The sequence below is a fragment of the Lichenostomus cassidix genome, chromosome 17, assembly GCF_008360975.1.
Source record: "Lichenostomus cassidix isolate B80296 chromosome 17, HeHo_3.0, whole genome shotgun sequence".
NCBI lineage: Eukaryota > Metazoa > Chordata > Aves > Passeriformes > Meliphagidae > Lichenostomus > Lichenostomus cassidix.
Genome location: NC_139497.1, coordinates 8,671,320 through 8,698,449, shown reverse-complemented (window position 1 = coordinate 8,698,449; position 27,130 = coordinate 8,671,320). Strand labels below are relative to the sequence as shown.

Sequence of the window (27,130 nt, the reverse complement as noted above, 5' to 3'; positions counted from 1 at the left end):
CCATCCCTGTGGGAATTCCTGGCTCTTCCATTCCTTTGTTGCCAGGGCTGAATAAATGCCGCACCAACACAGAGGGAAACTGCTGTAAAATGCACATTTTTTAGCCTAATAACACACGATCCAGAAGGTTTTGTAGAGCAGGGAAGTGCATGCAAAAGAGCTGAATCAGGGAATGTTAAAAATACTCCGTAAAGGCATTGTTGAGAATACAATAGGAATATAAAAGAGCTTCCTAGTACAGCTGAATAATAACAGTAATTAAAATCAGCTTAGCAGTGTTCATAAAATCTTTGAATACAAAATGCAGCATGAAGGCAAAGCAGAGCAGAGGATCCAGGGTTTAGGATTGAGGCACTGAAAATTGGGACTGTGCCTTCGATGGGGATTCCCCAGGTTTTTTGGGGGATTTCAGCTCTGAAATGAGCTGGAATTCCTTGTCCAGGCCTGTGGGTGGGGGAGAGAGCCAGGGAGGACAGTCCCAGACAGAACTGGGCAGAAATCCCTTGCTGCAGAGCTGTGCACAGAGCTGTTTGCATAAAGCAAAGGGCAAAAGCTCCTGGGATTCTGCTCCGATGGAACTCTGGAGGATTTGGTCATTATTTCTGGGAATATCTAATTGTTTTTCAATCCTTCTGCCAGCCTTGACCTCATTGACTCTTGGAGCAGAGAGTTCCACTTGTTAGCACTCAGTTTGATTTTATAAAATAAACCAACCCCACCAAGCTGAGTCGTGCCCTCAGTTTAAATCCATTGCCTTTCTGCAGTGAGAGGAAGAACTCAGGAGCTCTTTTAATTACTTTTCTTTCTCTAATCTCCCTCTGCCTTGTTTCCTCTTATTTTTTTCTGCTCTAGAGCACCCAGAACCAATCAGCCCAATCCCCTCTCTTCCCCTGGAAGCCTCACCAGGTTTCCAATATTTCTGATATTCTCCCTGAGCATTTGGTTTGTTTGGATTTTTCCCCTCATTTATTTCTGATGCAAGGCAGAAAGAGTGGAAAGTTTCATGAAATGATGTCTTAATCCTCGGATTGTTTTTGCTCTGTAGTATTTTTACATATTCTGAGTAGCTGCTGGAGCTGGACAGGAGGTGCCCTTGTCCTTTGTAGCACTCAGATTTTTACCTCCAGGGCTCTTTTAGGACCAAGGGAAGTGGAATGACTAAAATTGCTGCTTTATCTGTGCCCTACCTCCCCTCAGTCAACAAGAATTTAATTTAACATCGTGGTTATTCTTCATTCACCACTCTTAAGCGTCTTTAATGTTTCTCATCACATCTGTAATTTGAATTATCACAGAATCCCAGACTGGTTTGGGTTGGAAGCCCTGTCCAACCTGGTCTTGGGCACTGCCAGGGATCCAGGGGCAGCCACAGCTTCTCTGGGCACCCTGTGCCAGGGGCTGCCCACCCTCACAGGGAACAATTCCTTTCCAAAATCCCATCTAAACCTCCTTTCCTTCAGTTTAAATGCAACTGTGCTTTCCAGATGGATTCAAAAGTGGTGAAGCCAAGCAATGTAATCCATGATTTTGCTACTGCTGCTCTCCTTTACCCTCAGAACTGCAGGAGCTCCAAGGCTGGAAAGCTGCATTTCTGGAGAACAGGGAACTACAAGTTCTCCACACAGAGTAAAGAGCTTAGAAACCCACAAATATCCTTTTGAAGATGTTTCTCTTATCTTGCAAGGACATGCATCATGTGGAAAACACTTTGCTCAGAGACTCAAAGCCTTCCCGTTCAGGGCTAATCAAGTTGCATGTCTTTTGCATTTTAATTCTTTCCAATTCTGTGTTTTTCACACAAAACTGGAGTGTTTGTGTTCTCCTGGAGCAGAAGGCTCTGGGAATGGTTTCACCTCTCTCTCCCAGCCCCCTGTAACTTCAAGGCTATCCCTTGACACGCCAGAGCTTGATGAACTTCAGGTTTTAGCTTTCTTTAAAAGAACAGAGCCAGGAGCCCCTTGATAGAGATGGGAAAAGACACCTCCAGCAATGAGCCATGCATGAGATGCCAGGAGAGGATAATTGCCACAAAGACAAAGCACAGTTCCCTGCCCGAGTGTGACAGCCACTTCTGAGGGCTGCATTTCTATTAACTTTTTCTATTTACCAAGCCAGAAATTAAATTCATTTATTCTTTGTTTTCCCTCACCTCTGTTGCCTGGCGAACGTGAATTATTTCCAGTAATCTGCTGCTCTTTTGAGCCTCCAGCATCCTCTCTTCCCACACCAAAGAGAAGGAGAAGGGGCACCACCTTCTCTGCTGCTCTGCCTTTATTTCCAGCCCTGTCTCCCCCAGCGCTTAATGACCAAAAATTCATCTTGCTGCTGAGACTGCTCTGGCTCTGATACCCTGGCAAAGCTTTGAGCCTCTGTTTGGAGGCTCAAAATTGCTGATCTGATCCCATTTCTCTGTTGGACATTTCTCCTAATGTAGAGGCTTGGATTTCTCCTAATGTTTGGGGGTTTTTCCAGCTGCCCAATTTTCTCCTTCCAGGCTCTGTGTTAGTGAGGAGTGAAGGCAAAGCAGCTCCTGACCCTCTGCTGAGGATGCTGGATGGTTAAAAACCCTTCCCAGCAGTGCTGAGTGACGTGCTGAGCTCTCTTTTTAGCCTTCAAAACCTCCTGGGGTCGATGTGGTCCTTTGGATTCCCAGAGGACACGAGGTAGAGAGGAATAATTATCAAGGGAGGGAACCTGGGAACACTGCAGGAGGAGAGTGAGGCTTGAGGGAATTTCAGAGGTGAAATAGGGTTGGAGCAAAACTGAGCCTAGCTGAGATGTGTTTATGGATGGAGATTTGTTTGGGCACCAACTCAGACCCTGAATTTGGGGCAAAGGCTCAGCTGCTTTGCAGAGTTTGAAGGTGAGAATATATTGATATCAGCAGCCTTTGGGAAGGGTTTCCATGTCCAACCCATCCCCTCCTTGGGTTTTAGGGCTGTCATACTGGGAATTGCCATTTAATTCCTTCCATATTTTAGCCCCCAAATATCAATACAGGCAAGACTTCAGCAGAACCTTCTGCTCTGAGGTGTCTTCTTGTCAGAGGAGTCTCCTGAACTGTCTAAAAAACCTCATTTCACTCTTCTGACCTCTCCTAAGAAGACTTGAAACCCACCTGGATTGTAGGTGGCAATTGTAGGCTCGGTTTATGGGTGTTTGGAAGGATTTTTTACCTTTCAAAGTGCAGCTTTGAACTTTGAGCTCCCCTGACTTTTTTAACCCTCTCAGCTCTTCTTTTCTTCCAGCTCTGGTGCATAACTTTGCACTTTTTTATTTCCTTCCCCCCTGCTTGGTTTTCCAGCCTTCCTCAGTCCTTGGAATTATTTTTCAGCCTTCTCAATTTGCTGTCTTATTCAAGTATCATTCCTTCTCTCTCCCAGATGATTAATAAAGAGATTATATAAGGCTTGTGTGGCTTATATAGGCTTATATAAGGCTGATCCCTCTGGTATCCTTCTAGACAGCTCTCAGCTGCACACTTTGATGTTTGGCTGGTGGTTTGTTTGTATTTATTTTTCTGAAGTTCCTCTTCCATCTAGACTGGCTTAAACGGACTTTAAAGTGAAATTTGGTGGGAACATGGTGTCGGATGTTTTAGTAAGAGCCCGAATTACATCCATGGCAGGCGTGTGGATTTGCCATTTATAAGAATAGGAGGAAGTGTGGAGTTTACCAGCTGCCAGCTCAATGTTTTGTTGGCTTTAGGTTGTCCTTTAGCTGATCCCCACATCATTTTCCAGCAGCAAACAAAACCTGGGGTTCTGAGTGTTGTCTCAAGTGTTGACACAGCGTGGGGTGCACTGCAAACTGCCTGGGGGGTGACATTTGCACTGGGAAACCTCAGGAAATTGGGTTGTCTTTCTCACAGAGGAAAATTATTCGGTTTTGGGAAGCTGGTTTTTAATGTTTCCTGAATTATTTTTACTTTAGGAAAGTACAAAGTTGTATTTTGGAGATGACTTGCAGAGGAGTGGAAGGGTGGTGTTGCAATCACTCTGCCAGGCAGGACTCCCCCATGGAAAACTCATGAGGGATTTTATTTGGGCAAAGATTTGATGGGATGGCTCTGTGGTGACACTGAGTCTCCTGCTGGTCTCACCCTGTGCCACCAGGCAGAGCTGTGCTCCCATGGCTCAGTCCTGATCTTTCTGGGGACAGAAGGGCAGGGATGGGTGTGGAGCAGCTTTCCCAAACTGTCTCCTGTGTGGTTGGGCATGAGGGACCTTCCTGTGCCTTGTGGGGACTCAGGGTCCTGTTGGCCTCCTGGAAGGTCCTTGGTCTCCAGAAGATCCTTGAGATGAAAGCTGGCTGAAGGAACTGGAGTGGGTGCTGAGCAGGGATGTCATGGAGGAAGGGTTTGTTTGGAATTCTCTCCCTGTGTGAGAGGGACAGGGAGTAAGAAACAAACACGTCTGTGAGCCAGGAACTCCTCTGCAGACTCTGTGATGGGGTGACATACTGGGGTGAGCTGGGTGGCACTGGGGTGAGGTGGGTGGCACTGGGACAGGGCAGGTGGCACTGGAACAGGCAGGTGGCACTGGGACAGGACAGGCAGGTGGCACTGGGACAGGACAGGTGGGTGGCACTGGGACAGGCAGGTGGCACTGGGACAAGCAGGTGGCACTGGGATAGGTGTGTGGCACTGGGACAGGTCAGGTGGCACTGGGACAGGATAGGAGTGTGGCACTGGCACAGGCAGGTGGCACTGAGACAGGAGAGTGGCACTGGGGACAGGATAGGAGTGTGGCACTGGCACAGGCAGGTGGCACTGAGACAGGAGAGTGGCACTGGGACAGGACAGGTGGGTGGCACTGGGACAGGACAGGCAGGTGGCAGTAGGACAGGAGGGTGGCACTGGGCCATGCACCTGCTGCACCCACCAGCTGTGCCAGAGCAGGGCTCTGAGGAACCCGTGGCTGACCCTGGCTGGTTTTCCTTTTGCAGAGGAGGTGATGCTGGCCGAGGAGGACAAGAACGCGGAGGAGAAGTCCCCTCTGGACGGTAGGTGGCTTTGCTGGGCATTTCCTCCTGCGCCATGGGAGAGGTTCACCTGCCGCCACCGCGGCCTTCCTGCCGAGCAGCAGGGATGCTCCCGCATGCGCCCGGCACAAACCGGCCACACAGCCCCTTCTCCCGGGTCTTGTCCAGGCTGCAGGCGGCCGAGGAGCAGTTATGGGACACAGCGCCCGCCCCGGGATGGGGATGTCCCCTCTGGGTCGGTCCCCCGCCCTGCCGAGGGTGGCTGGCTGTGTGTGCAGGGGGTAGAGGCCGCCACAAGGATGGAGAAGCGAAATAGCGCAATGCACTGAGCGAGAGGAGGCAGGAGGGCTCCGCAGCGAGCGTTCCGAACGGATTGGACCCAGGGACTGAGCCCCCTGTTAGCCGTAAGCAGTAAGACATAACAGGGTGTGGTGATCCTTCCTTCTTCCTTCCTTCGTGCCGCCGTTGAGCCCAGGAGGTGCCAGAGAGGCCTCGGGGACTGCGCTCCCTGTGCCTCCAGCCCCGACAGCCCTTAGGATGCGCCAGCCACGCAAAGCTCAGTTAAAGACTCTTCCCTCTCCCTTTTCTGACCATCTTTCGTCCTCCCATGTCTCCTCCTTTCCCCTCCCCTCCCTTTCCCTCCTCTTTTTTTTTCTCCTCCCGTTCACTGTCAGGGAGGGCCGCCTCGGAAGGGCCGATTCCTCAAGGCACGGCGCCGGCAGAGACTGGCAGCGGCAGCAGCTACAACAGTGAGTGGATTGCAAATCACCAGGGGCTTAGGTGGCACGGAGGGGCAGCTTCCCCCCGCGGCCCCATGTGCCCAGGTCACCGGTGACAGTCCCCAGGTGGTTTTGCACCTCGCTCCAAGGTTTGGAGCATCAAGTGTCCCGGCTGCTGGCCGCCTTGGCCGGCCTGGTGACCTGCGCCGGGGAGGATCGGGGCTGGAAGAGCTGGGGCTGCAGCAGATCAGGGCTGAGGTGTGCTTGGCCAGTCCTCGTGTGTGTGTCGGGGTGGGGTGTGAGCTGGGGAAGTCTGTCCAGCACGTGGGTGCAGCCAGGGCTGTCAGGCTCCAGTGGAACTCGTGTCTGGAAGAGTAGGCCCAGAGTAGGAAGAGAAGACCCAGAGTCGCTCAGGCTCCTCCTGTCCTAAAGCTAAAGGAGCCTGAGGATGTTCCAAACCTTGGAGAAACTGGTGTGGAGCAGCCCACGGCTCTGCTGGTAAATTCCGAGTCTCCAAAGCAGAGGGACATTCATCCAGGGTGCCTGGAGAGACGGCACAACCTCACTGCCAAACCCGCGGAGGAGTTTCCTGGGGGACAGGATAAAAAGCTGCTCAATTCATGCCAGGGAGAGCATTGGAAAAATTTCATCCCAGCGCTGGAGGCATTCCAGTGCTGGGGATGGCCCTGGACATGCTGGAGTGCACTGGGACAGACACAGCCAGAGGGATTCTGGGAAGCTGGGATTGCTGGGATTGAGGATTCAGCCTAGAGCGGGGTGGGGAAGCCAGGAGCACAAAGGGTTATTTGCAAAATAACACATCCACATCGCAGGTTCAGAGCACCCTCTCCTCTCAAGCCTCTCTGAACCTCTGGGTGTTCCCTTGAAGTGACTCAAGCACAACCCTTAGGAGGAGGAAGCGCATCCTGTGCCGAGGCAGGAGACCTGTGTAGGGCAGGGGATGTTGTGGAGGAGCCTCCCCGGGGCAGTCTCTGCAGCGTGAGTGGCTTTGCTGTGTGTGCCCACGGACCAGTCTGTATCACCACACCGTGGGGTGTCTTACTGCTGATAGAAAGTGCTGCTTAGTGACTGTATGTCTTGGAGCTGTCACCAAATGTGCCAATGTGATATTTTTTCCTGCCAGTTCTCAAGGTCTCTGCAGGTAGGTGGTCCTGGGAGCAGCGTCCTCAGTGCTCCTGCCTCGCCCCCCGTGCTCTGGGTGGACAGTGCAGAGCTCTCGTTCCCAGTTGGAGTAAACGCAGTGATGTTTGCCCTCCCCACTAAAAGCTGCTTTTGGGAAAAAAAATATGTGTTTTCAAAGAATTCCGCCATCCCCAGAGGGCAGGAATTGCACACCGGCTGCTGTTGAGAGGCCGCTCACCCATCCGTGGCTGCTTTTTCCACGCAGCATTTCCTCTCCTCGAGGCACTGCTGGGTGGTAAAACCAAGCCCTGTAAATGCTGATTCCTCACCGGTGCCCACTGCAAGGGGCATTGCTGGTTTAAAGGATGGCAGCACTCATCTCCCAGCCCACCGGGGCTCGGGAAGATCCAGCGACCCTGCCCAGCCTTTGTGCTGGGCTGAAAGGCCCTGCAGCTGCAGTGACTCCCCCACCCTCCTGCAGCTGCTGCAAACGTGCAGAGCTGTGCCTGGCAAACCTTCAAGAGCTGGAAGGGCAAAGAAATGCAGCACCCTTGGCAGCGAGGTGTGCAGAGGCCCTGCGAGGTTGTGGGTTGTCTGGTTTGCTCCAGGGTGCCCTGGTGGGAGAGCTTGAAGCTGGCATTGGGAAGGAGATGCTGGCCCTGGAGAGTGAAGGGAGGGGGAGAGAGAATCCACTCTGCATCCTCACGGGGCATTTTCTCTTTAATTTGCATGCAGTGTTGAAAAGAGCCGCAATAAAGAAGAGCAAAAATGACCTGATTCATGCAGAAGAAGGTGAGGACCATTTCACAGACATTTGCTCCGTTGGTGAGTACTGGCTTCGCATCCCCCGAGGTTTTGATCTCCACCTGAACCTGCCCATGTCATGTTTCCTCCTCTGGAGAGGCTCCTTTGCTGCAGAAGCTGCAGTTTCCTGAAGGAGAATGAATTTCCACTGCTCCTGCAGCAGCACTCGACTTCCCAAAGCGAGCGGCTCCGTGGCTTCACCCTCTCCCTGCGCTGCCTGCCTCAGCTCTTGCATGCTGCACCTTTCAGAGAGCCCTGCAAAGCCTTGGGACAATCCCTGCTGCCTTGGCCACCCCAGGATTCTGCTTGGAACGCTCTCATTCATGCTACTGAACCTCAAATCTGTCCAGCCTAAGGCTCGTTGGTGGAGGGAGGAGAGGAAGTGGCCACAGGCTCACTAAAGCCCAACACGAGGTGTTGCAGCCTTTGCCGTGGGAGTGGTCACTGGGAAATGCTGGGCAGTGGCCTCAATTCTCTCGTTCTTGCCTTAGAGGAAGATCTTAAAGCAGTTTTAAAGCCAGATCTGGAGATCCAGCATAGAGCAGGGCATCCTGCACTGAGGGGCATTGCAGGGGGTGAATTTGGGGGCTGCAGAAGTGCTCCCAGAGCTGACTCCCTCCTGATTTAGGGCCAGGTGGAGAGGCTGAGGCAGCTCTGGGGCTGGCAGGGGAGGCTCTGGGCACACAGCACCCACCTCAGGGAGCTGGTGGAGCCAAAACCCTCTGAGCCGTGGGAGAGACATCTCCTGACTGCTCTGCAGTCGGTGTTGTGCTTCTCCCCGTGCCTGTTGTTGGAGTCTGTTTTGCTGCTGAAGCAGCAGATGTTCTCATTATCTTCCAAAGAAATATCTTGGCAGCCCAGTTCCCATGAAGCAGCAAATCCTGGATGCACAGGAGGAGCAGCACAAACAGCACATTTGAGAGTCTGTGTCCATGGCTGCTTGCAAAGCATGAGTGCCTCAATTGCCCTTTGGAAAGTTGGCATTGATGTTTTAAGGGATCACAGCTGCTGCTGGATTTTTTTTTTTTTTCTGTTCAAAGGAAGATCTGGTTGCAGGAAATGAGTGTGGCTTGGCATGTTCCTGACACCAGCACTGAGCTGCCACAGTCCCCTGGGCGGCAGGGTTTGTGGTTAGACTGCTGACACTTTCAGGAGAGGTTTGATACTGAAAAAGGGCAAAAATGCAGCAGCCCGTGTGCATTTTTGGTTTGTTTGGTTGGTTCTTTTTCTCGGATGCCTGCATGGATAGCAAGGAATGGTCATTTTTGGAACGTTTGCTCATGGTTGCAATAATGATGAGATCTTTGCCTTCAAATCCAAGTCCCTCCAGGCTCTGGGCAGCCAATGCCACACCAACAGATCTTGGAGTTCAGCATTTCAGGTGGCAATGGATAACGGAGCATCTGGGCTCAGGAATAATCCGAGGCAGAGCTGGGAACTGTCTCGGGAGCATATGGCAGGGAAAATAACAGCAGTGCTTTCCACCTTCTGCGAGTGCTTCACCCACTTGGGAGAAGTGTTTTTGATTTTGATTCACGGAACGAGGCAGAAAAGAAGGAAAGGATGAGGCAGCTCCTTCTGCAGGCTCGTGAGGAGGCTGAAATGCAGAGCATAAACAATCAGATCACGTGGGCAATTATGCATAAAGGATCTGTTTTGGAGAAGAGGGGGTTTTGGATGGTTTTCTGTAATTCCTTCAGATGGGAACATAAGGACTGTGAAAGAACTAGCAAATAATCCCTGAGCGCCACGTGGAGATGCAGCTCAGGGCAGGGAGATGTTGCCAGGTCTCTCACTGGCCATTGGCTGAATGTGTTGCACTTTAATTCAAACACAAGCACCTTGATGAGCTTTATAATTGCAGTATAAAGCTCTGTAGTGGTAAACACTCCCAAGAGTGTTCTCTGCAGTTGTTCTTTGCATTTATTCTTCTCTTTGCACTCTGAGTGTGCAGCCTCTCGCTTCTCCCCTCTGTGCTGTACCAGGCACAGGGAACTGTCCATTCCCAGACCCCAAAGGCTGGAGCAGGGATGTTTTCCATGTTAGGGCAGTTTAAATATCACTGCTTTGCTCTTCTGGAAGATCAGCAGAGAGGAAGGAAAGGGCAGCACTGTTCCTTTGCTAATCTGGATATCTGAGGCTCTGTACTTGCTAAAGAGTGCTGTGATACAGAGCAGCTGAAATCTCAACCTGTGGCTCTTTTTGTTGTCATAAAGCAAGTGAGGAGCACTGTGATTTCTTCTTTTCCAAGCTGCCAAAGGCAGGATTATCAAACTAACAGAAGAACACAGCGAGTTTTTCAGCAAGGAGTTTGTTCAAAGCCTAGCCAAGGCCAGCTCTGCTTTTGGAGTGCTGGTGGATGGCCAGAAATGTGAAACAGAGCAGAGAGCTCACTTTCCTTTGGGGAATATCACACTTCCCTGGAGCTGTGAGGCTTGGAGAACCCACTGCTGTCACATCTGGATGCCTCCCCCTTTCTCTGGCTGCTGTGGCTGATGTTGTTGCAGGATGGGTGAGATTCCCACTCCTTCCAAGTGCTGCCATGGAGGTGATCCCACTGGGAACTTTGGCTGCTGCAGCCAGACACCTCCTTCATGTCCCTGAGCCATCCCCAACGCCCAGGAGAGTCACCTGCTCTCCCAGGGCTTGGACCAAGGTGTGTCCTGCTCAGCCTGACCTGCTGGGATGCTCCATCCCAGGGTGAGGAGAGGCAATAATATGATGTGGTCACAAACCACTGGCACAGGCAGTGGCCAGCCAGGGACAATCATCATTTTCCCTGCTTGCAGCAGCATCCATGGCTGTTTCAGAGGAACCCCAAGGGGTCCATGTGTTTATTCCCTTTCTCCTGATTTCTCCTGCCTCAGCACCGGCCAGAGATTGCCTTTTCATCTGAACAGTGCCTCTGCCACAGGGGGAGAGCTGACAGCAGAAATCATTTCTTCCAGCAGCTTCCTATTGCTGAAACATTTGACTCTTTTCCAGCGTTTCAGCAGAGAGTGGAAATGGAGCTGATAGAGGCTCTCAGAGTTGAGACAAATGAGTGGCTGTGCCCAAAATCCAATGCACGGAGGCAGACTGAGCCCTCTGCTGAGGAAATACCTGCAGCTGGAGAGTAAAATAAAGAGAATTCACTCAATTCCATAGTAACTGGTCCTTGGAGCAGGGAAAATAGGGAGCAGCTTCCTTTTTTCCAGCTGCCCAGCTCCTCGAGGATGTGGCAGAAACACCCCAGTGCCCAGAGCTTTCTGTCCCTCCAGCCAACCAGGAAAAAGTAAAGACTTCAACTGGGGCAGTCAGGATCACTTCAAACCTTTGGAAGCCCAGTTTAGATGGTGGAGCTGGGCATGGATCCATGGAGTCTTCCACTGCCAGCCTTCATCCCTCATTCCAAGCGAGGCACCCTGGCTCAGCCCATCCTCAGCATTCCCAGCTTTGTGCTGAGCTGTTCCTGGTGCTCGGGAGAGGCTCGGAGTGCCCAGCACCACCCTCCAGCCTTTCCCCTGCCGGGATGGGCCGTGCTGACTCTTCTTTCCACCCCAGGGTCTCCCTTCGCCCGCGCCAGCTTGAAGAGCGGCAAGAACGAGAGCTCGTCGTACTTCAGGAGGAAGGAGAAGATGTTTCGCTTCTTCATCCGGCGCATGGTGAAGGCTCAGAGCTTCTACTGGGTGGTGCTGTGTGTGGTGGCCCTGAACACCCTCTGTGTGGCCATGGTGCACTACGACCAGCCTGAGAAGCTCACCACGGCTCTCTGTGAGTACTGCCTTCTCGCTGTTGTCTTTGGCTGGGGTGAGAGTTAGGAGGCAGGCACGGTTAAAGGGATAATAAAAGGGTTTCGATGCCTTAGGATTTTAGGTGCTGTGTTTTTCATGTGTCTGTAATCCTGTAATTTTGAGTGTATAAGTCTGGGCTCTATACAGGGTGCTAAGCTGCTGTTCTCAGCTTTTTTAGGCAAAGCAATTCTTCTAAAGCTTGGAATCCAAGGACACCTCACTGTCTCAGAGCCCAAGATATGTAAACAACAGTGAATTGGGGGAGCAAATTTGGACTAATTGACATCATTACCTGAAGCTGTAATTGGAGGATTAACCCCAGATATGCAAATGGACAAAACTTATAAAGTATGAAAACTTGTGACCTGCTGTCCATTTTGGGTGTAGCCCTTGGGTGGGCTGTGAGTGCCCTAAATGCACCTGAGGGCCACATTTAGGTCACCCCAAAACTCCCCTTCTCCAGGCTGAACAGTCCCAACTCTCTTTCAAACCATATTTCGGATCACTGAGTCACACAACTCAGAAAAAATCCACCAGCAAAGGGTTTGAGAGAGGATTGTTATCCTAAAGGGCACTTCAAACCTGAGGTTCAGCCAGGTTCCAGGTTCCTGGAGCAGGGCAGGAGGAATTGTCCTGGAGCAGGATGCACAAAAAGGGGAATGATGCCTGGGAAAAGGCAGATTTCTCTGTCTGACCTGTGTCCAGAGAACTGCAAATTCCTGTTACTTTGCAGCTGATCTGCACCCATGCTGATTCCTGTTGGGAACTCACTATATTCCCAGGATAGCAGCGTGTGGAATGTCCTGTGAGATGAAAATTCTGCACTAATTCCCCCCAGGTGTTGTGATTCCTGTCAGAGCCTTTTAAAGGTTGCAGCTTTACAGCTCTTTTTTGGTTTTGTTGCCCTCCTCCCTGGTGGGGTATGATTGCATGGGATGGTGTGGAAATATGGGATAGAAATAATCCCAGAGAGAAGATGATCCAGTATTTGTGAAAAGCTTTTGGTTTAGCTGGGTTCCTGTGGTCACCTGGTTCAGTTCAAAGGGTCTAGAAGTGCTTTTGAAAATTGATTTTTTGGGTTTTTTTAATTGCTCATTGCTTTGTCCTCTGATGAATAAGAAATGGTCATAGACTTGCTCACAAAGCTTGGTTTTAAAAAATGTGGAAGGTGAGGGACAGAACTTTTTTGTTTATTTGAATGAAGTTTGTAGGCTGTGACTCCTAGAGCTGGAAGAAATTCCTCAGGTAAGAATATGCTGGAAATTCAAGTTTTTCCTTCTGAAGGGATGGGATTTGTTTGAAGACAAAGCCACTCCTTTGGCCACTTCTGACCCTAGAAAATGGCCAGGAACAAATCTGTTGTTCAGCACTTGACCAGATCAGAATTTAAGTAAAACTTCTGAAAAAAGCAAACAGAAGACTGGGGAAAAAAATCCCAAATATTTCCAACAGTCTAACAATGTTGGCTTAGATCTTTAAACATACTTATCCCCCTAATTTGCCTTGATTTCTCTATAAATTAGGTACTTAAATATTTCTTGCTTCAGATCCTCAGGTCTTACCTTATTACAAGGAAGGCAAACTTTTGAAGTTTTTTTTTTTAATAGACCCAAAAGGTCAGGAATACTGACTGCTCTGACATCAAAAGCTCCTTATTAATATTTGTTGAAATATTTAATGCCACCAGGTAATGGAGCTCTAATGAGAGATGCATAATAAGGACAGAAACTTCTTTAAAGTATTTTTTTTTTGGGCAAGATTTCGAGTGAAAAGAGAGACAGACCATACAGAGAAGTCACTCTTGCTTATTCATTACCTCAGTTTAACGGAGGAAATAATAAGCTAGATTGGCAGAGGAATTAGAAGTTTGAGGATGAGGATTTCCTCTGGAATTAGGACTAAATGTTTAGGAAAGAAACCCCAGACTTCAAGGCTGTCGACTCAAAAAAGGCTTCAAATTTACAAAACTCAGTCTTGGGAGCACCTTAAGTTCAACCTCCTAAATTCCAAGTATCCCAAATCTCCAACCCCTCCTGAATCCCAGGATGAGGAGCTGTGCCTCTGCATTCCCACCTGTCTGTGCTTGGGTGAGAACCTAAAGCTTTCTCCCCCATTCCCTGGGGATGGCAGAGTTTTCATAGCATCACATTCCTACCAATCTCCCATTTCCTACTGAATGCAGGGAATATTTGCTGCCTTCAGGGGCTCTGCTGGTGGTTCTGGTGGTGATGATGGCCACACTGGATGTGTCTCTCCCTCCTGCCTCAGCCAGCCTGGATAACTCTGCAGCACAAACATCTGGGAAGGAGCCCAGCTGGGCTTGAGCCCTCCAGGAATGCTCCTGGAAAGCTCCATTCTGCCCAAGATTTGTGCACAAATCCATTAGACAGAGGCAGAACCAGGGGATTTTCAACAGCTCCCAGAAATACTTGGCTAAATCCTTTAACTTGGAGAGTGACAGAGTTTAAAAATGGCTTTAAAGTTAATCCATGATGAGGGAACGTTGCTGCACAAGAGCAGGACTTGGCTGGTCTGATGTAGAGCAAGAGAGAAATCCAAAATTCCAGTGCTGTTGTTTCAGGGAAGGTGCTCAGGAATGACCTGAGGAGGCTTTTTGTGAACTGCAGCAGCAGGAGAGGAGCACGGGAAAGTCTGTGAGGATCTGCTAAACCCTGCAACTCTACCCAGGCACCTCTAATTCAATTATACCTGTCCCTCTGGGGAGAAGTTTAATTACATTACAAATTAATTTTACTTAAAGAACAGTTGGTAAAAGCCTACGGGTCTGCATTGATTTATTTTTCCCCTGGTCTTTTCTTTTAACTTTTCTGTTTTGAATTGTTCTGATTAGCTTTCCCTGCTTGATGCTCCATATCTCTACAACTGCTTTGCAAAAAGAACTGCAGGAGCTTTAGAGAGAGGCTTGGGATTTCTTTAGCCTTATTGAAAGAACTGATGAGGAATTCTTTGAATTCTTGGGGTATGATTAATAACAGGCCATACTTCAAGCCCCTGTAATTATCCTCAAATTTGATCAGAGATTTTCCTTCTCTGTGTGGAAAGGACTCTGGGGCCAAATAGGATTTCTCTCCTGCTGCAGATGGACACTGCTCACTGAAGCACAGAGCTTTGGTTAAACAAGCTGCAGCTGCCTATAAAAGAATATATTTCATGCATATATTTCATGATTTTATAATCATCTGTTGGTGTTCATTTCCACCACTGCCAGTATTCTGAGAAAGAAGAGGTGTCTGCCAGAAGCCAACTCTAGGATGGCATCACTGAGGTGTGGTAGCAGCAAAGGGGAATTTTCAGATGAAGGTCTCTCCAAACCCATCCTGGGGGCACAGGGGAGGTGCAGAGTGCAGGGTTTGCAGTCAGTGCTTTGAGATGTGCAGCAGTTGTGCAGCTGGAGGCATTGGTGCAGTGCAGGAGGCCACAGGGATGGGTTGGGGTGATCTCCTCTTTGCCTGGCTGTCTGTGGGATGAGGTTGGGAGCAGAGCTCTCTGGCTCTGTGGGGTGGGATTTAGGGATGGTGGAAGGAGGTTTCAGTGAGGATCACTGAGGTTTCACTGAAGGCTGCCCTTCCCAAAGCTCTCTCCCTTCACCAGGGATCCTTACTGTCCCCTTCATTTCTGTAAGGTCTAAAACCAAAATCCACAATGCCTCTTCTCTGATAAATCCAGGATTTGAGCACAGTATTTGAGCCATTATGGCCTGAGAGCCTCTTCCCTGCCCAATGCTGAGAGCTTTGGGGCAATTAGGCCTTTTTTGGATGCTCTTGTTGCCTTTGAAGTCAAGCCCCAGCTCTCTCTGGATCTAAGTGTGCAGCATTTGCAAGGCAAAGGCTTTCCGGAGCATATTTATTTATGTCTGCTGAGCATTTCACGTCTGCTTGGTCCAAAAGGGGGAAGTTGTGTCCTGCCAAGGCTCTCCTCCTCGGTTTAATGTGAGAGGAGGATGAGGAGAGGGAAGTGTCAGCTCAGCACCTGCTTCTGATGGGGCAGAAATGGAATTAATCCATCTTTGATTGGCAGAAAGGAGCTGGTAACTCTAATTAGCAGCCTAATTCAAAGGTGTGGGGTGAAGGGATGCTCACACGGCCTTTGCCAAGAGCACAACTTGGAGATGAAATAAGAGCATTTGCATCAAACTTTTCCTCCTTAAATCACATCACAAGGTGCTTTTGATGAAGGCAAACGAAATTAGGTGAGGTTTGAATACCGGGAGGTCCAAACAACAAAATTGCATTTTCAATTATTAAGGCAGGGCCTTCTCAGAAGGAATCATGTGTCAGCCCCAGCTGCTGCTGCAGCCTCTTCATGGAGCCAGCTCCTTCTGCCCAAGGAGCTCAGTGTGTCTGCATTTCACTTCCCTCCATGGCAGCCTGGCTGGGCTGGGATTTGTAGCATCTGTACCTGCTGTGCCCCAGCTCTGCTGCCAGCTCTGGGCTCTGAGTGGAATCCATCAGCTGGGAAAGGCCTAGGGCAGCTCTTGCAAGAGCAGCTGAAGGAAGTTGGTTTTTACATGCTCTGAGTTTTAAACATTTCCTGGGTTTGTATGTTGTTTTTTGAAGATAATCCAATGTTTCTTGATTCTGTTTTGCCGCTTTCTAGCTTTTTTCTCCTGTGAGATGCTGGTTTTGCGCTTGTGTTTGTGGGATGTGTCAGTTTGATGGTGACACCTTGCACTTGCTGATCCCTGGGGTTTGTTCAGCCTCCTGCTGGGTGGGTGACTGAACATGAATCCTTGGTTCCTTCCTCCTCTTTTTACCTTTTTGGGGTGATGGTGATTGTCTTGGCAAAGTGCAGTTGAAAATGCTACTGAGGATTTTTGTTGCTCTGTGGAGGACCTGGGCTGTACCTGAGGTGTGACTGACGGGTGAGTCTGGGGCAGAGACAAGAGGAAGAATCTCCCTGCCAGGCTGAGATAAGACACAGGTGGGGTCTGTGCAGTGCTTCCTGCAGGATCCACAACCTCTGCCTATGATCTGAAGTTCTGTCAGCTGATTAAACAAGGTTTAATAGCATTAGCTGGATATCAATCCTTGGGATAGGGAGATTCCCATGGAAGTCATTCCAATGAGCACCTCCTGGTGTGTGTGAAACCAAAGTCTCTCTCCAGCTCTCCTGGAGCACCTTTAGGCACTGGAAGGAGCTCTGAGGTCTCTCTGGAGCTTCTCCTCTCCAGGTGAACATTCCCAGCTCCAGAGCAGAGGAGCTCCAGCCCTCAGAGCATCTCTGGAGCTTCCTCTGGACTCTCCAGCAGCTCCAGCTCCTTCTGCTGGTCCCAGAGCTGGGGGCAGCTCTGCAGGTGAGGTCTCACCTGAGCAGATGGATGGTCAGATGGATTTCCAGCAGAATTATGGAGAACTCCCTCCTCTGGGATCCTCAGTGCTGGAAACAGGGGTTTCCTCACTGAGTTCTGGAAAGGAGAGAAAAGTTGGGGTTTGGTCAGGTGTGAAGAGGCTTCTCCTCAAAGAGAAGCTGAAGGTGAGAGGGAGCTGTGCTGCTCCTTCCTGTGCCCATGCCTTCCCTGAGCACTGAGATCCAGAGGATCCAGCCTGCCTCCTGGTAGGAAAAAGGCTGTGGATCTCAGACTTTGTTATCTCACTCCTCACACGGGAACATGATGCCCTTGGGAGTCTCCTTTAGTGATCTTGCTGCTGTTTTCAAGGAGAGCAGGTCACACGGGATAATTAATACTCAGTGCCTGAAATTTCCTCCCCTTTTGCAAATGTTGGCACAAGTGTCCTTGCAGGCTCCTCACTAAGGTGTCAATAAAGCCTCTCTCATCTCATTATTGCTTCCTGGATTTCAGTTCACTTTATCCCATGGTATTCCATGACTGGCTTTCATTTAAAAATGAAAATGTAAAACCACTTTATGTTTTTTGGGTAATTGAAGCTGTGTTTTTCAAGCCATTTCCAAAGACACCCAGCAGTACAGGATGGAGCTGGGCCAGCTGTGCTCCCTCCAGGTGAAGGTGCAGGGCTGGGAATGGGAATCCTGGCAGTTGGGAAGGACTGAAGGACCCTCATTGCCTCCTCTGGCTCTCTCCACATTCAGCTGAAGCTGAAGATTGCAGGAGGTCACAGAATGATCTAATCATGGAATATCCTGAGCTGGAAGGACCCACAGGATCACCCAGCCCAGCTCCTGTCCCTGCACAGACACCCAACAATGCCACCCTGGGCATCCCTGGCAGCATTGTCCAAACACTGCTGGAGCTCTGGCAGCCTCAGGCTGTGCCCATTCCCTGGGGAGCCTGGGCAGTGCCCAGCACCCTCTGGGGGAAGAACCTTTCCTGATCTCCAGCCTGACCTACCCTGGCCCAGCTCCAGCCATTCCCTGGCTCCTGTCCCTGTCCCAGAGCAGAGCTCAGAGTTGCCCCTGTGCTTCCCCAGAGTTCAAAGCACCTGGAATTCAGCATTCTCCAGCTGAAGTTCTCCTTGTATCTGTTGCCCTTTGTCTGTCCCTGTGCACCTTTGAGTAAAGGTTGGCACCATCTTCTCTTTGTCATTCCTGGAATCATAAAACTGGAATTACAGCAGGCTTTGTTGTGGCATCTGTGCAGTTAGAGCCTCTGAGAACCTCCTGTACTGCACTAAACAAGGTGATTAATCCTCACCTTTTGAGGTTTGATTCTTTCCCTCATCTTTTCTCTAGAGAGAGAGGTTTGCCTTCTGCTGTTTGGTTTTTCTTGGTAGTGTAGGTGGGTTTTGCCTTTTCTGGGATTTTTTTTGTGGTTTTAACATTTCACTCTTGCTGTTGCTTATTGGCCTCCAGCTCCAAACTTAAAATGCCAAAGGCAGTGTTTGCTGTAGCTTGAAGCCCTCACAACTTGATGTGGAAATTGAAGCCTCCAGCTCTGTTCTTTTTGCCCTTTGTTTCATCACAGATGATAAATTTCTCCATCAAAAGCTTCCCAGCCTGGGATATGTGAAGGAAAAGGAAACAGAACGGGCTCTTCCATAATTACAGGGCTATAAAGGCATAATAAAAATAAATGTGGTAACAGTAGACACAACACCTCTGAATATGAGCCCTCAGAGTCAGCACTTCTGTTGGGTAGAAAGGTATTTTTATCATCAGAGGATGTTACAGAAACTTACACTCTGCACCCAAAAGTTTCCATCTCTTGCAAGTACAAAAGTCCCAAATGTTATCTTTGCCGTTTAATTCGACTTTTAAAAATATTAGGTGCAGAGCTTTCCTTTGGAATTCCTTTTCAGAGACAATAAGAATATTATTCAATCCTCCTGCCCCCATCCAAGAGTGCATTTGTTGCCTTCACAGCTCATGGAGACAGAGAAATCCTTGTGACAAACTGGCCCCAGGTCCTGTTTGCCATTGCACAGGCATTTCCTTCTGCCAGGAGGCCCTTGGTGCTGTGAAAAAAGGAACAAACAGCTCCCCACATGAAGAGATCTGCCCACCAAAGCCTCGTGGATGAATTGAATGTCTCTTCCTGTTTCTAGATTTCGCGGAGTTTGTTTTTCTGGGGCTGTTCCTCACCGAGATGTCCTTGAAGATGTATGGGTTGGGGCCAAGGAATTACTTCCACTCTTCATTCAACTGCTTTGACTTTGGGGTGAGTAACATTCAGCTGGGGGATAAATCATGGGATGGTTTGGGGTGGAAGAGACCTTCAATTACTGTAATTGCAACACCCTGCAGGGCTGGGCAGGGACATCTTCCACTATCCCAGGCTGCTCCAAGCCCTGTCCAGCCTGGCCTTGGACACTGCCAGGGATCCAGGGGCAGCCACAGCTTCTCTGGGAATTCCATTCCAACCCCTCCCCACCTTCCCAGGGAACAATTCCTTCCCAATATCCCATCCATCCCTGCCCTGTGGCAGTGGCAATCCTTTATCCTGTCACTCCATGTCCTTGAAAAACCTCCCTGTACAGAGCAGGTGTCTCTCCTGCCATTCAGGTGCATTTCAGGATCACTATGGAGATCCACGGGAAGTGCTGCTGGAGTGTCTCCCACAGGGAGCAATCCCTGAGTAAATTAGCACCGTGAAATGCATGCAGCTCCCCTCGTTATCCTCCTTTGGGGAGGGATGGGACAGGAGGGATTTCATTTCCTGCAGCTCCGGGGTGTTGGCAGCATCAGCACCCTGAGTGCTCTGAGTGCTGGCAGAATCTCTCCCTCCCGTTTCCATGAGATGATTGAAAGACAAAAAACCCTCATGCATCTTCCTGCTCTGTCCCCTGACCCCACTGAGCAGCTTCACCGAGTCACACGGGCAGAACTTTCCAAACCTCAGTGCCCACAAGAGGAAACACCTGATGAGGTGAAGGAGGACAAGAATTCCAATTCTTTCAGTACACAATCCAGGCTCTCCCTTCGTGCTCGAGCTGCAGCTCTGGTGTGAATAGCAGAGCTGGCTTTGGCTCCTCCTAACAAAGAGCATGGCGTGGGGATGTTAATTTATTCATTAAAACCAATTAGGCTGTAATCTGTGCTCGTAGAGGAGAGCTCGGCTGCTCTTATCTGCAGCGTGGGCTGAGCAGGGCTCAGGCTGCTGGAATAAGCCAGATATGGAGCTTTTGCTAGAGCCACGGGCAAAGGGAGAGTGGGGCAGGGCAGTGCATTCAGCAGCAGCCCTGCTCTGTGATCCAGGCTCTTGTTTCCAGGCTTTATCTGCCAAAATGCTCTGAGGGATTCTTTCCCTTCATGGAGCAAAATCCCTGTGCTCCCCCAAGGGAGGAGGAGGTGTTGTCACCTTCAGTGAGTGACCCTCCTCAATCCAATAAAGCCAATTTATTCTCTTTTGGGCTGTGACAGCAGCAAAGCTCAGAGCAAACTGAATTTGAGATGAAACCCTCCAGGTCAGGAATCCCCTGTGTCCAGCAGCCCCAGGTGTTGCACAGAGCTGTCCCAACGGTGGGACTCTCCTCTCTGGGGTGTCCTGGCAGCTGTGGTGGCTCAGAGGGACGAGTTTTGCTGCCCAGTGCCCAAACCCAGGCTGTCATCAGAGGAAAGCAGAGCACAAATTGTCCTTCAGGGGTGTCACTGCTTTGGGACTGACCTGGGGTTGGTGTCCTGCTTTGGGTGAGCTCTGAGCTGTTCCCCGTGCTGGCTGCCAGTTTCCTCGGCTCCCACCATCCAGGATATTCCTTCCACAGCAGGATCTGTTCAGGGACAGGTGATTCAGGAGCTTGCACGAAGCAAAAGATGAATCTCTGTGCTCTGTGGTGTGTGCAGCTCTGGCACTGAGCTCTGCCGAGTGTTTCCCAGGAGGGAAAGCTGTTGATCTCTTTCTAATTCTTCCTCCTTCAGACAATCCATAGGGATCCTCCTCCTATCTGTGTTTTTTTCCTCCCTCACCTACCTTCCAGCCCCCAGAATGAATTGAGCACTGCAACATCACAGACATCTGTACCCAGTTTAGTCTGACAAAGCATCGAGATGAAACTGTTCAAATGCAGAGAGTGAAACAACAAATCAGAGCAACATCAGCTTTGGGAGTTCCAGTCCAGTGGGGTCTGGTGTGAAACAGGCTCCCAGGAGGGCCTGCTGGGACTCCAGGAAAATTAATTACCAGGGTGATATGTGGAAGGGCTCAGGAAAGGTTTTTGCTGATTCATGAGGGATTCCCAGTGGTGGGAGAGAAGTTTTAGTTCCTTCTTCAGATGGATGAGCAGCTGTTGGGTAGCTCCCATTCCCACTGTGTTTTCTGTGAGATCAGAAATTTTTTGGAGGTCAGATTTTCTGGGTGTTTGCAGGGTAGTCAAGCAGTGCTGGAATTTTCAGACATCCCAATTTCTGCCCATTAAAGGGTTTTCCAGCCCTGCTCCCCCCATTAATCCTCTCCCATAGCACAGACCAGCTGGGCTGTGGTGATAACCAGTTCTGAACTGGTGTTTGTGGTGTGCTCTGCCCACTGGGCAGTGGGAGCTCAGAAATGTTGGGTTAATGGGAATAGTAACAATTGGCAGGGAAATGCCTGTTTGATCCCATGAACTCTACAGAAACCTGTGTGGGTTTAATTGTCCTTCCCAACTCTGCCTAACCCATCCCTGTTTTGTCCTTTTCCTCAAAAAGGATTTCTGAGAAGATTTCTTCATTGCTTGAGGTGAATTCTCTGCCATCCTTCAGCCAACCAAGCAAAACAAAACTTCCAAAACCTACCTTGGTTTGGGAGAGTTTTCAATACCCCGAGGCTGAGGGCCAGGCAGATGATTGGATCTGTGTGCCTGAAGCTTTGCAGGATCTCATCATAATTATTGCTTTAATTGCTCTCCTAAAGACTCTCAGCTGCCAGAAGTTTCTGGTAGATCTCACCCAGAGCTGCTGTTCTGCTGCAGAGGAAGATTTTCAGTCCTTCTGATGTGGAGGGGAGGATGGAGCTTTGCTCCCCTGCAGCTTGTGGGGATGGGAAGGTGAACTGTTGGCATTTACAGTTGAGCCAGTGTTAACAAGTACGATTAAAAATTACAGTGTCCTTCAAAAAAAAGGTATTTTTAAGGTAGTTTGATGCTAGAGAAGAAAGCAAGAAGCTCCTCTCTCTGGAAAAAGCCCAGCATGTTCTCCTCCTGGCTATGGCTGGAGTGGGATGGAGAAAGTTGGGATGAGGTTTCCCAGTGCTCCTGGGTAATTAATGATTTTCCCGAAGTTTTTTCTTTTAGCAAACAGCCTGAGCTGTGATTGCTGAGCTTTCCTGAGGCTCTCTGGAAGCAGCCCAGGGAGCTCAGCAGAAGTTCTAAGGTGCCCTCTCCTCGCAGGTCATCGTGGGCAGCATTTTTGAGGTGATTTGGGCTGCAGTGAAGCCAGGAACCTCCTTTGGCATCAGCGTGCTGAGAGCCCTGCGGCTGCTGAGGATCTTCAAAGTGACAAAGTAAGTGCAGCTTACTCCCTTGGCACACACTAAAAGCAGATTTTTAGCACCCCAGGAAGTTTGTGTCACCAGCCCTAGGGTCAGGAGGAGTGCTTGCTGCATTCATCAATGATAAATTAATAATTAAATTGCTAAAAAGTTAAAAATAATCCAAAATAATAATGTCCCAAACCTCTGGAATAGCTGGCATAACAGTCCTGCCTGTCCCAAGCTCCAAGGTCTGCACTGGGGAACAGGAGCAGAAGGAAACTGCAGATGCAGAATTGCCCTTTGCTTGGCTGGGCAGTGGGAAATTTTGGAATTCCTGAGCTTGTTTTTGCACCCACAAGGAATTCTAACAGCCCTTTCTTTCCCCAGCCCCACAGGTAGGTTTGGCTGCCCTCGGTTCCTCAGTGTCCTGCAGGACAAAGCCCTTCTTTGCTTTGGCTTTAAGGTGGTTTAAAACAAAAAATCCCATTATTTATCACTTGTATTTGGTGGTAAAACCCATGAGTTTTATTTACTTTCTAAGTCCTATCAACTTCCCACTGATCTGATGACAATTTCTGAAGTATTTAGGCTGTGGAAAAGCAGCTTCCCTGGGGATTGCTGGGTGCTAATCCCGGGGCTGAGCCTCTGTATTGACACAAATCTGAAATGTGTTGCTGTGTCTGGGCTGGGAATATCAGAGCTTTTCACTCTGGAGCCTGGCAGGTGGAATTTTCACTCAGCTTGCCACAGCTTTGCTGTTGTTTTCATGCTCCTGCCTTGAGTTAATGTGTGCTGGCATTAGCAAACAGCTCCTGAGCCATTTCCAAACCCATCCAGAGCTGAAGCTGGGGACAAATTTAGGTGCTCCTGCTGTTGTTTTCCACCTCATTTTTCACACCATTACCTCCTCAGTTCTCCCTTCTTGCCATACTGAATCCTCCTTAGCTTGAAGTAACAGGAAGGGGAGCAGCCCCTCCCTCTGAAAATACCCCAATCACCTGAAATAGATAAAGAAAATCTGACCAAAACATCTGGAGTAATCACCAATGAGTTCTGTAGCTCAGTGGGGCTGATTTGCACCTGCTAATTGCTTATTGCTAACTATTATTCAGATTAATTATGATTCAGATCCCAGATTTGTGTGTGGTTTGTGGTGTCATTTGTTGTCCTGTGGGACAAGGAGGGTGGAAACATTAAGTTCTGTAAGTGTCCAGCAGAATAGAAACCTGCACCAAAAATGTCACCTCTGCACTGATTTTATGTCTGCAAAACTCCTGGGTCTGCAGCAAATTCAGAGCAATTCTCAGCAGTTAATTTATCCAGAGCTACTGAGATTTGCTGCTGCTGATTGTGTGTTTTACTTCTTAAAAGTGTCGGACGTTTTTGCAAGTTACAACTTGCTTTTTGTGAGTTTGGACCATTCCTTGTAGTCAGCACAATAAAGGGATGAATCATGGAACTATTTAGGTTGGAAAAAAGCCTTCAAGACCATCGAGTCCAACCAGTGTTGCCAAGGCCACCACTCACCCATGTCCCCAAGTGCCACATCTGCAGGTTTTTACATCTCTGCAGGGATGGCAACTCCACCATTCCCTGGGCAGCCTGGCCAGGGCTTGACAACCTTTTTAATGAAGACATTTTCCCTAATGCCCAACCTGAACCTCCCTGGCACAATTTCAGGCTGTTTCTCTCTCGTCGTTCCTGGGGAGAAGAGATTTAACTGAACAAACCAAGCTGAGGTTTCTGCCCCTCTCAGGCCAGCAAGTGACATTCCCAAGCCACTGGTGCTGAAGTTGCCCTCACCTCATTCAGTGTTTTTTTCACCAGCCACGACAGAATTGCTCTCATTGCGTGACCAAAGCCAGGTCCCTGCAGCTCCCACGGGGATCCTGCATTATCCCAGTGCCTGACTGCACAGCTCAGTGCTTGTCTGACTCATGAGAGCCACCAAAGTGCTGGCAGCAGGCACAGCTTGCTGCCCACCCCCTCTCACGCCAGTCGTTGCTGTAAAAACACCCTGACCCTTGGTGCTTTTCTTCTTTTTCCAGCTCTTTCGTAGCAATTTTTGTCTGAAACTCCCTGCCCTGGTTTGTTTTCCTCTGTGTTTAGCAGGAGGCAGTTGCAGTGCTCCTGCTTTGAGTAATCAGTGGGGTTAGGATTGATTTGGATTGGGATTTTGATGGGAATGGGATTTTGATGGCACATGGGAATGTGCCAAATCAGTGTGACCACAGAATGAAATGATTAAAAGGTGACAGCAGGCTGAGGACACAGCCTGAGTGGGGCTGAAATTCAGTGAGGAGAGCAAGGAGCAAAGAGCTTCCCATGTTTTTTCCTTGTGGTGACAGAGCTGAACAGGGACTGGCTCTGCAGAAATCAACTCTCCATTGTATCCCAGTGCTCTGTGCCAGGTGGGTTTGGAGCTGAGCTGTTCCAAGGCAAGGCAGAACCTCCCCAGCCCAGATATTTTGGGTGAACTGTGAGGTATGAACCCCTTGTGTGTGGCAGGGCTGGTCTGGAGCCTTTGTGTCCAGCAGGGAAAACCTTGAGAGCAGCAAATCCTTCCCATTCCTCCCAGGAGAGCACCTCAGCCCCTTTGATATCCAGACTATCCCTGAGCAGGCTTGCTTCAACTGACTCAAAATTGAAGATATTCTCCCAAGAGATAAAATTTCCCCCTGAAACCTTTGTCACTGTGTTCTGGAGGGAATTTTTCTTGGGATGGGTGCAATGGGATGCAAGATCTTGCTTTTCCTGGGATGGCATGCTTGTGTCAGAGAAACCTGGGTGGTTCAGTGCTCCCAGCTCCACCTGGGGGAAGGAAGAAGGGGAAAACAAAGCCAAGAGGAAAGGATGGTGTTTGTTCTCATCTGACTCCAAGCTCGGAGCTTCTCAGACAAATCCCTGGAATCCCTTCTGCTGGATAGCTGCTGTGGGAAGGGGCTCAGGGTGTGGTTCTGTCCCCAGACTGCAGCTGGGGGACACTCAGAGGACAATGGATCATGTGCTGCTCAGGCTCTGGATAGCAGGTCTGGGGTGGTGGAAACAACAGAAGCCACTGGGAAAACGAGTGAAAAATTCCCCCCATGGCCTCAGAATCCCAACTTCCAGCAGTGAAATGGCTCTGAATCCCTCCTTTCCTCCTGCCTGCTCCAGCCCTGTTGTGCCACACTCCCCTGTGTCCAAAAGGAGCTTTTCCTTGGCAAAGCTGGATGGCTCTTCCTGTTTTTTCTGATTTATTAGTTTTCCTCATATAAACACTCCCTGCCTGTTCCCAGCAGGGCTAGAAAGCCAGGGAAGAGCTGTTCCCAGGCACCCTCTGGAATGTGCCAGGAGCTGTCCTGGGGGACAGGGAGATGAAACCAAACCTCAGCAGCTGGCCAGCTGTGACTGGGCTGAGCCATTCCCTCTTGCCATGCTGGATTTCACATCCTATATTTGTCTCCATGCTCTGAGGCCATTGCTCAGTCTGGGATGTGTGTGACTCCTGCAGGAATGTTTAAAATGTGGGGGATTCATGCAGTGGAGGGGTTGGAAGGACACCCTGCAAAGATGTCCAGGTGGCAGTGAGGTGTTTATTTATCTCTGATTTTATTCCTGATTTGTGTCTGATGGAGGTTGGGGTTCACTGTGCCCATCTCCAGTCTCACCCTCATTGACAAAGCCCTGCTTCTGACAGCCTCCTGGCTGCTGTGCTGCATGAGAAGATGCCAAAAGGCTGAAAAATCCCAGGAAAAGGGTTTCTGAGGAACTAATCCTGACATTCACTGCCTGTGCTGGTCACTGCACACCCAGTGACCCTCTCTGCCCCACAGGTTTTGCTACTCCCTGAGCGCTTTTCCAAGAGTGGGAGTTTAGAGACTCTGGTATTCCTTGTCATTCTTTCCCTCTTTTTTATAATAAAAAAATCACAGAATAACAGAATCAGTGAGGTTGGAAAAGACTTCATGATCTTTGAGTCCAACCATTGGATCAAGGCCATGATCCAATGTTCCCAAGTGCCATTTTTTATATTTATCATATTTTTATTTATATATGTATATATAATATATTATTATAATCCAGTGCTTGCCCACCCTTTCCATGAAAAATACCCAAATATCCATGAATAACTCCCACCCCAAACCTCCCATGGTGCAACCTGAGGCCATTTTCTCCTGTCCTGTCTCTCATTCCAATTAATTCCTCACCAAAAGCTCTTCTCCCCTCCCATTCTCCCTGGGCTGCTCTGATCTGCACTGCAGGTACTGGAATTCCCTGAGGAATCTGGTGGTGTCCTTGCTGAACTCCATGAAATCCATCATCAGTTTGCTGTTCCTGCTCTTCCTGTTCATCGTGGTGTTTGCCCTGCTGGGGATGCAGCTCTTTGGAGGACAGTAAGTCTGAGGAATCTTCATTCTTCACATCCCTCCCTCCAGGGCTGCCTGAGGTGGGCTTTATAGGGAAATAGCTCCTGTTCTGGTGTTTTCCCTGGAGCTGAATTGTTTCCTGAGGAAGAATATCCCAGTTCAGAGCTCCTACATCCCCCCAGCACAGCCGGAGCTGACATGGCTGGGGGAGGCAGCACTTTGTGTTTTTTTCCTTTCCCTGAGCACCAGAGTGCCACTCTGTTTATCCACTTGGAATATTTTCCTGCTGGAAACCACTGTTATGTTGGGTCTGATTATTCTCATTAAAAATGCCACTTGTGGTGAATTTTGCAGCAGGAACTATCACAGTGTTATCATTTCAATTCCAGCATCAGTTCTGAACTGAAATAATGAAATGGTTTTGTTTGGTCTTTTTTTTTTTTTTTTGTTCTCCCCAGTCAATCCCCATTTTATCTTCAAAATATTCAAAAGAAATTATCTGCTAAGAGGGTAATTTCAATTTGGACTTTGACACACTTG

At 49.4% G+C, this 27,130-nt stretch overlaps 1 protein-coding gene across 10 annotated transcripts in view; it reads left to right on the top strand.

Annotated features, from left to right (window-relative positions):
- CACNA1B (calcium voltage-gated channel subunit alpha1 B) overlaps window positions 1-27,130 on the top strand; it is a 279,796-nt gene that overhangs the window by 140,344 nt on the left and 112,322 nt on the right. For 4 of the 10 annotated variants that reach the window (XM_085076372.1, XM_085076375.1, XM_085076373.1 and 1 more), the window contains 7 exons: window positions 4,948-5,004; window positions 5,658-5,732; window positions 7,581-7,670; window positions 11,193-11,402; window positions 18,904-19,016; window positions 22,159-22,271; window positions 26,486-26,617. In XM_085076372.1, the coding sequence (XP_084932498.1) occupies window positions 4,948-5,004; window positions 5,658-5,732; window positions 7,581-7,670; window positions 11,193-11,402; window positions 18,904-19,016; window positions 22,159-22,271; window positions 26,486-26,617 (790 nt within the window). The remainder of the gene's footprint in view (window positions 1-4,947; window positions 5,005-5,657; window positions 5,733-7,580; window positions 7,671-11,192; window positions 11,403-18,903; window positions 19,017-22,158; window positions 22,272-26,485; window positions 26,618-27,130) is intronic. The other 6 variants (XM_085076377.1, XM_085076374.1, XM_085076378.1 and 3 more) reach the window with 3 other exon arrangements.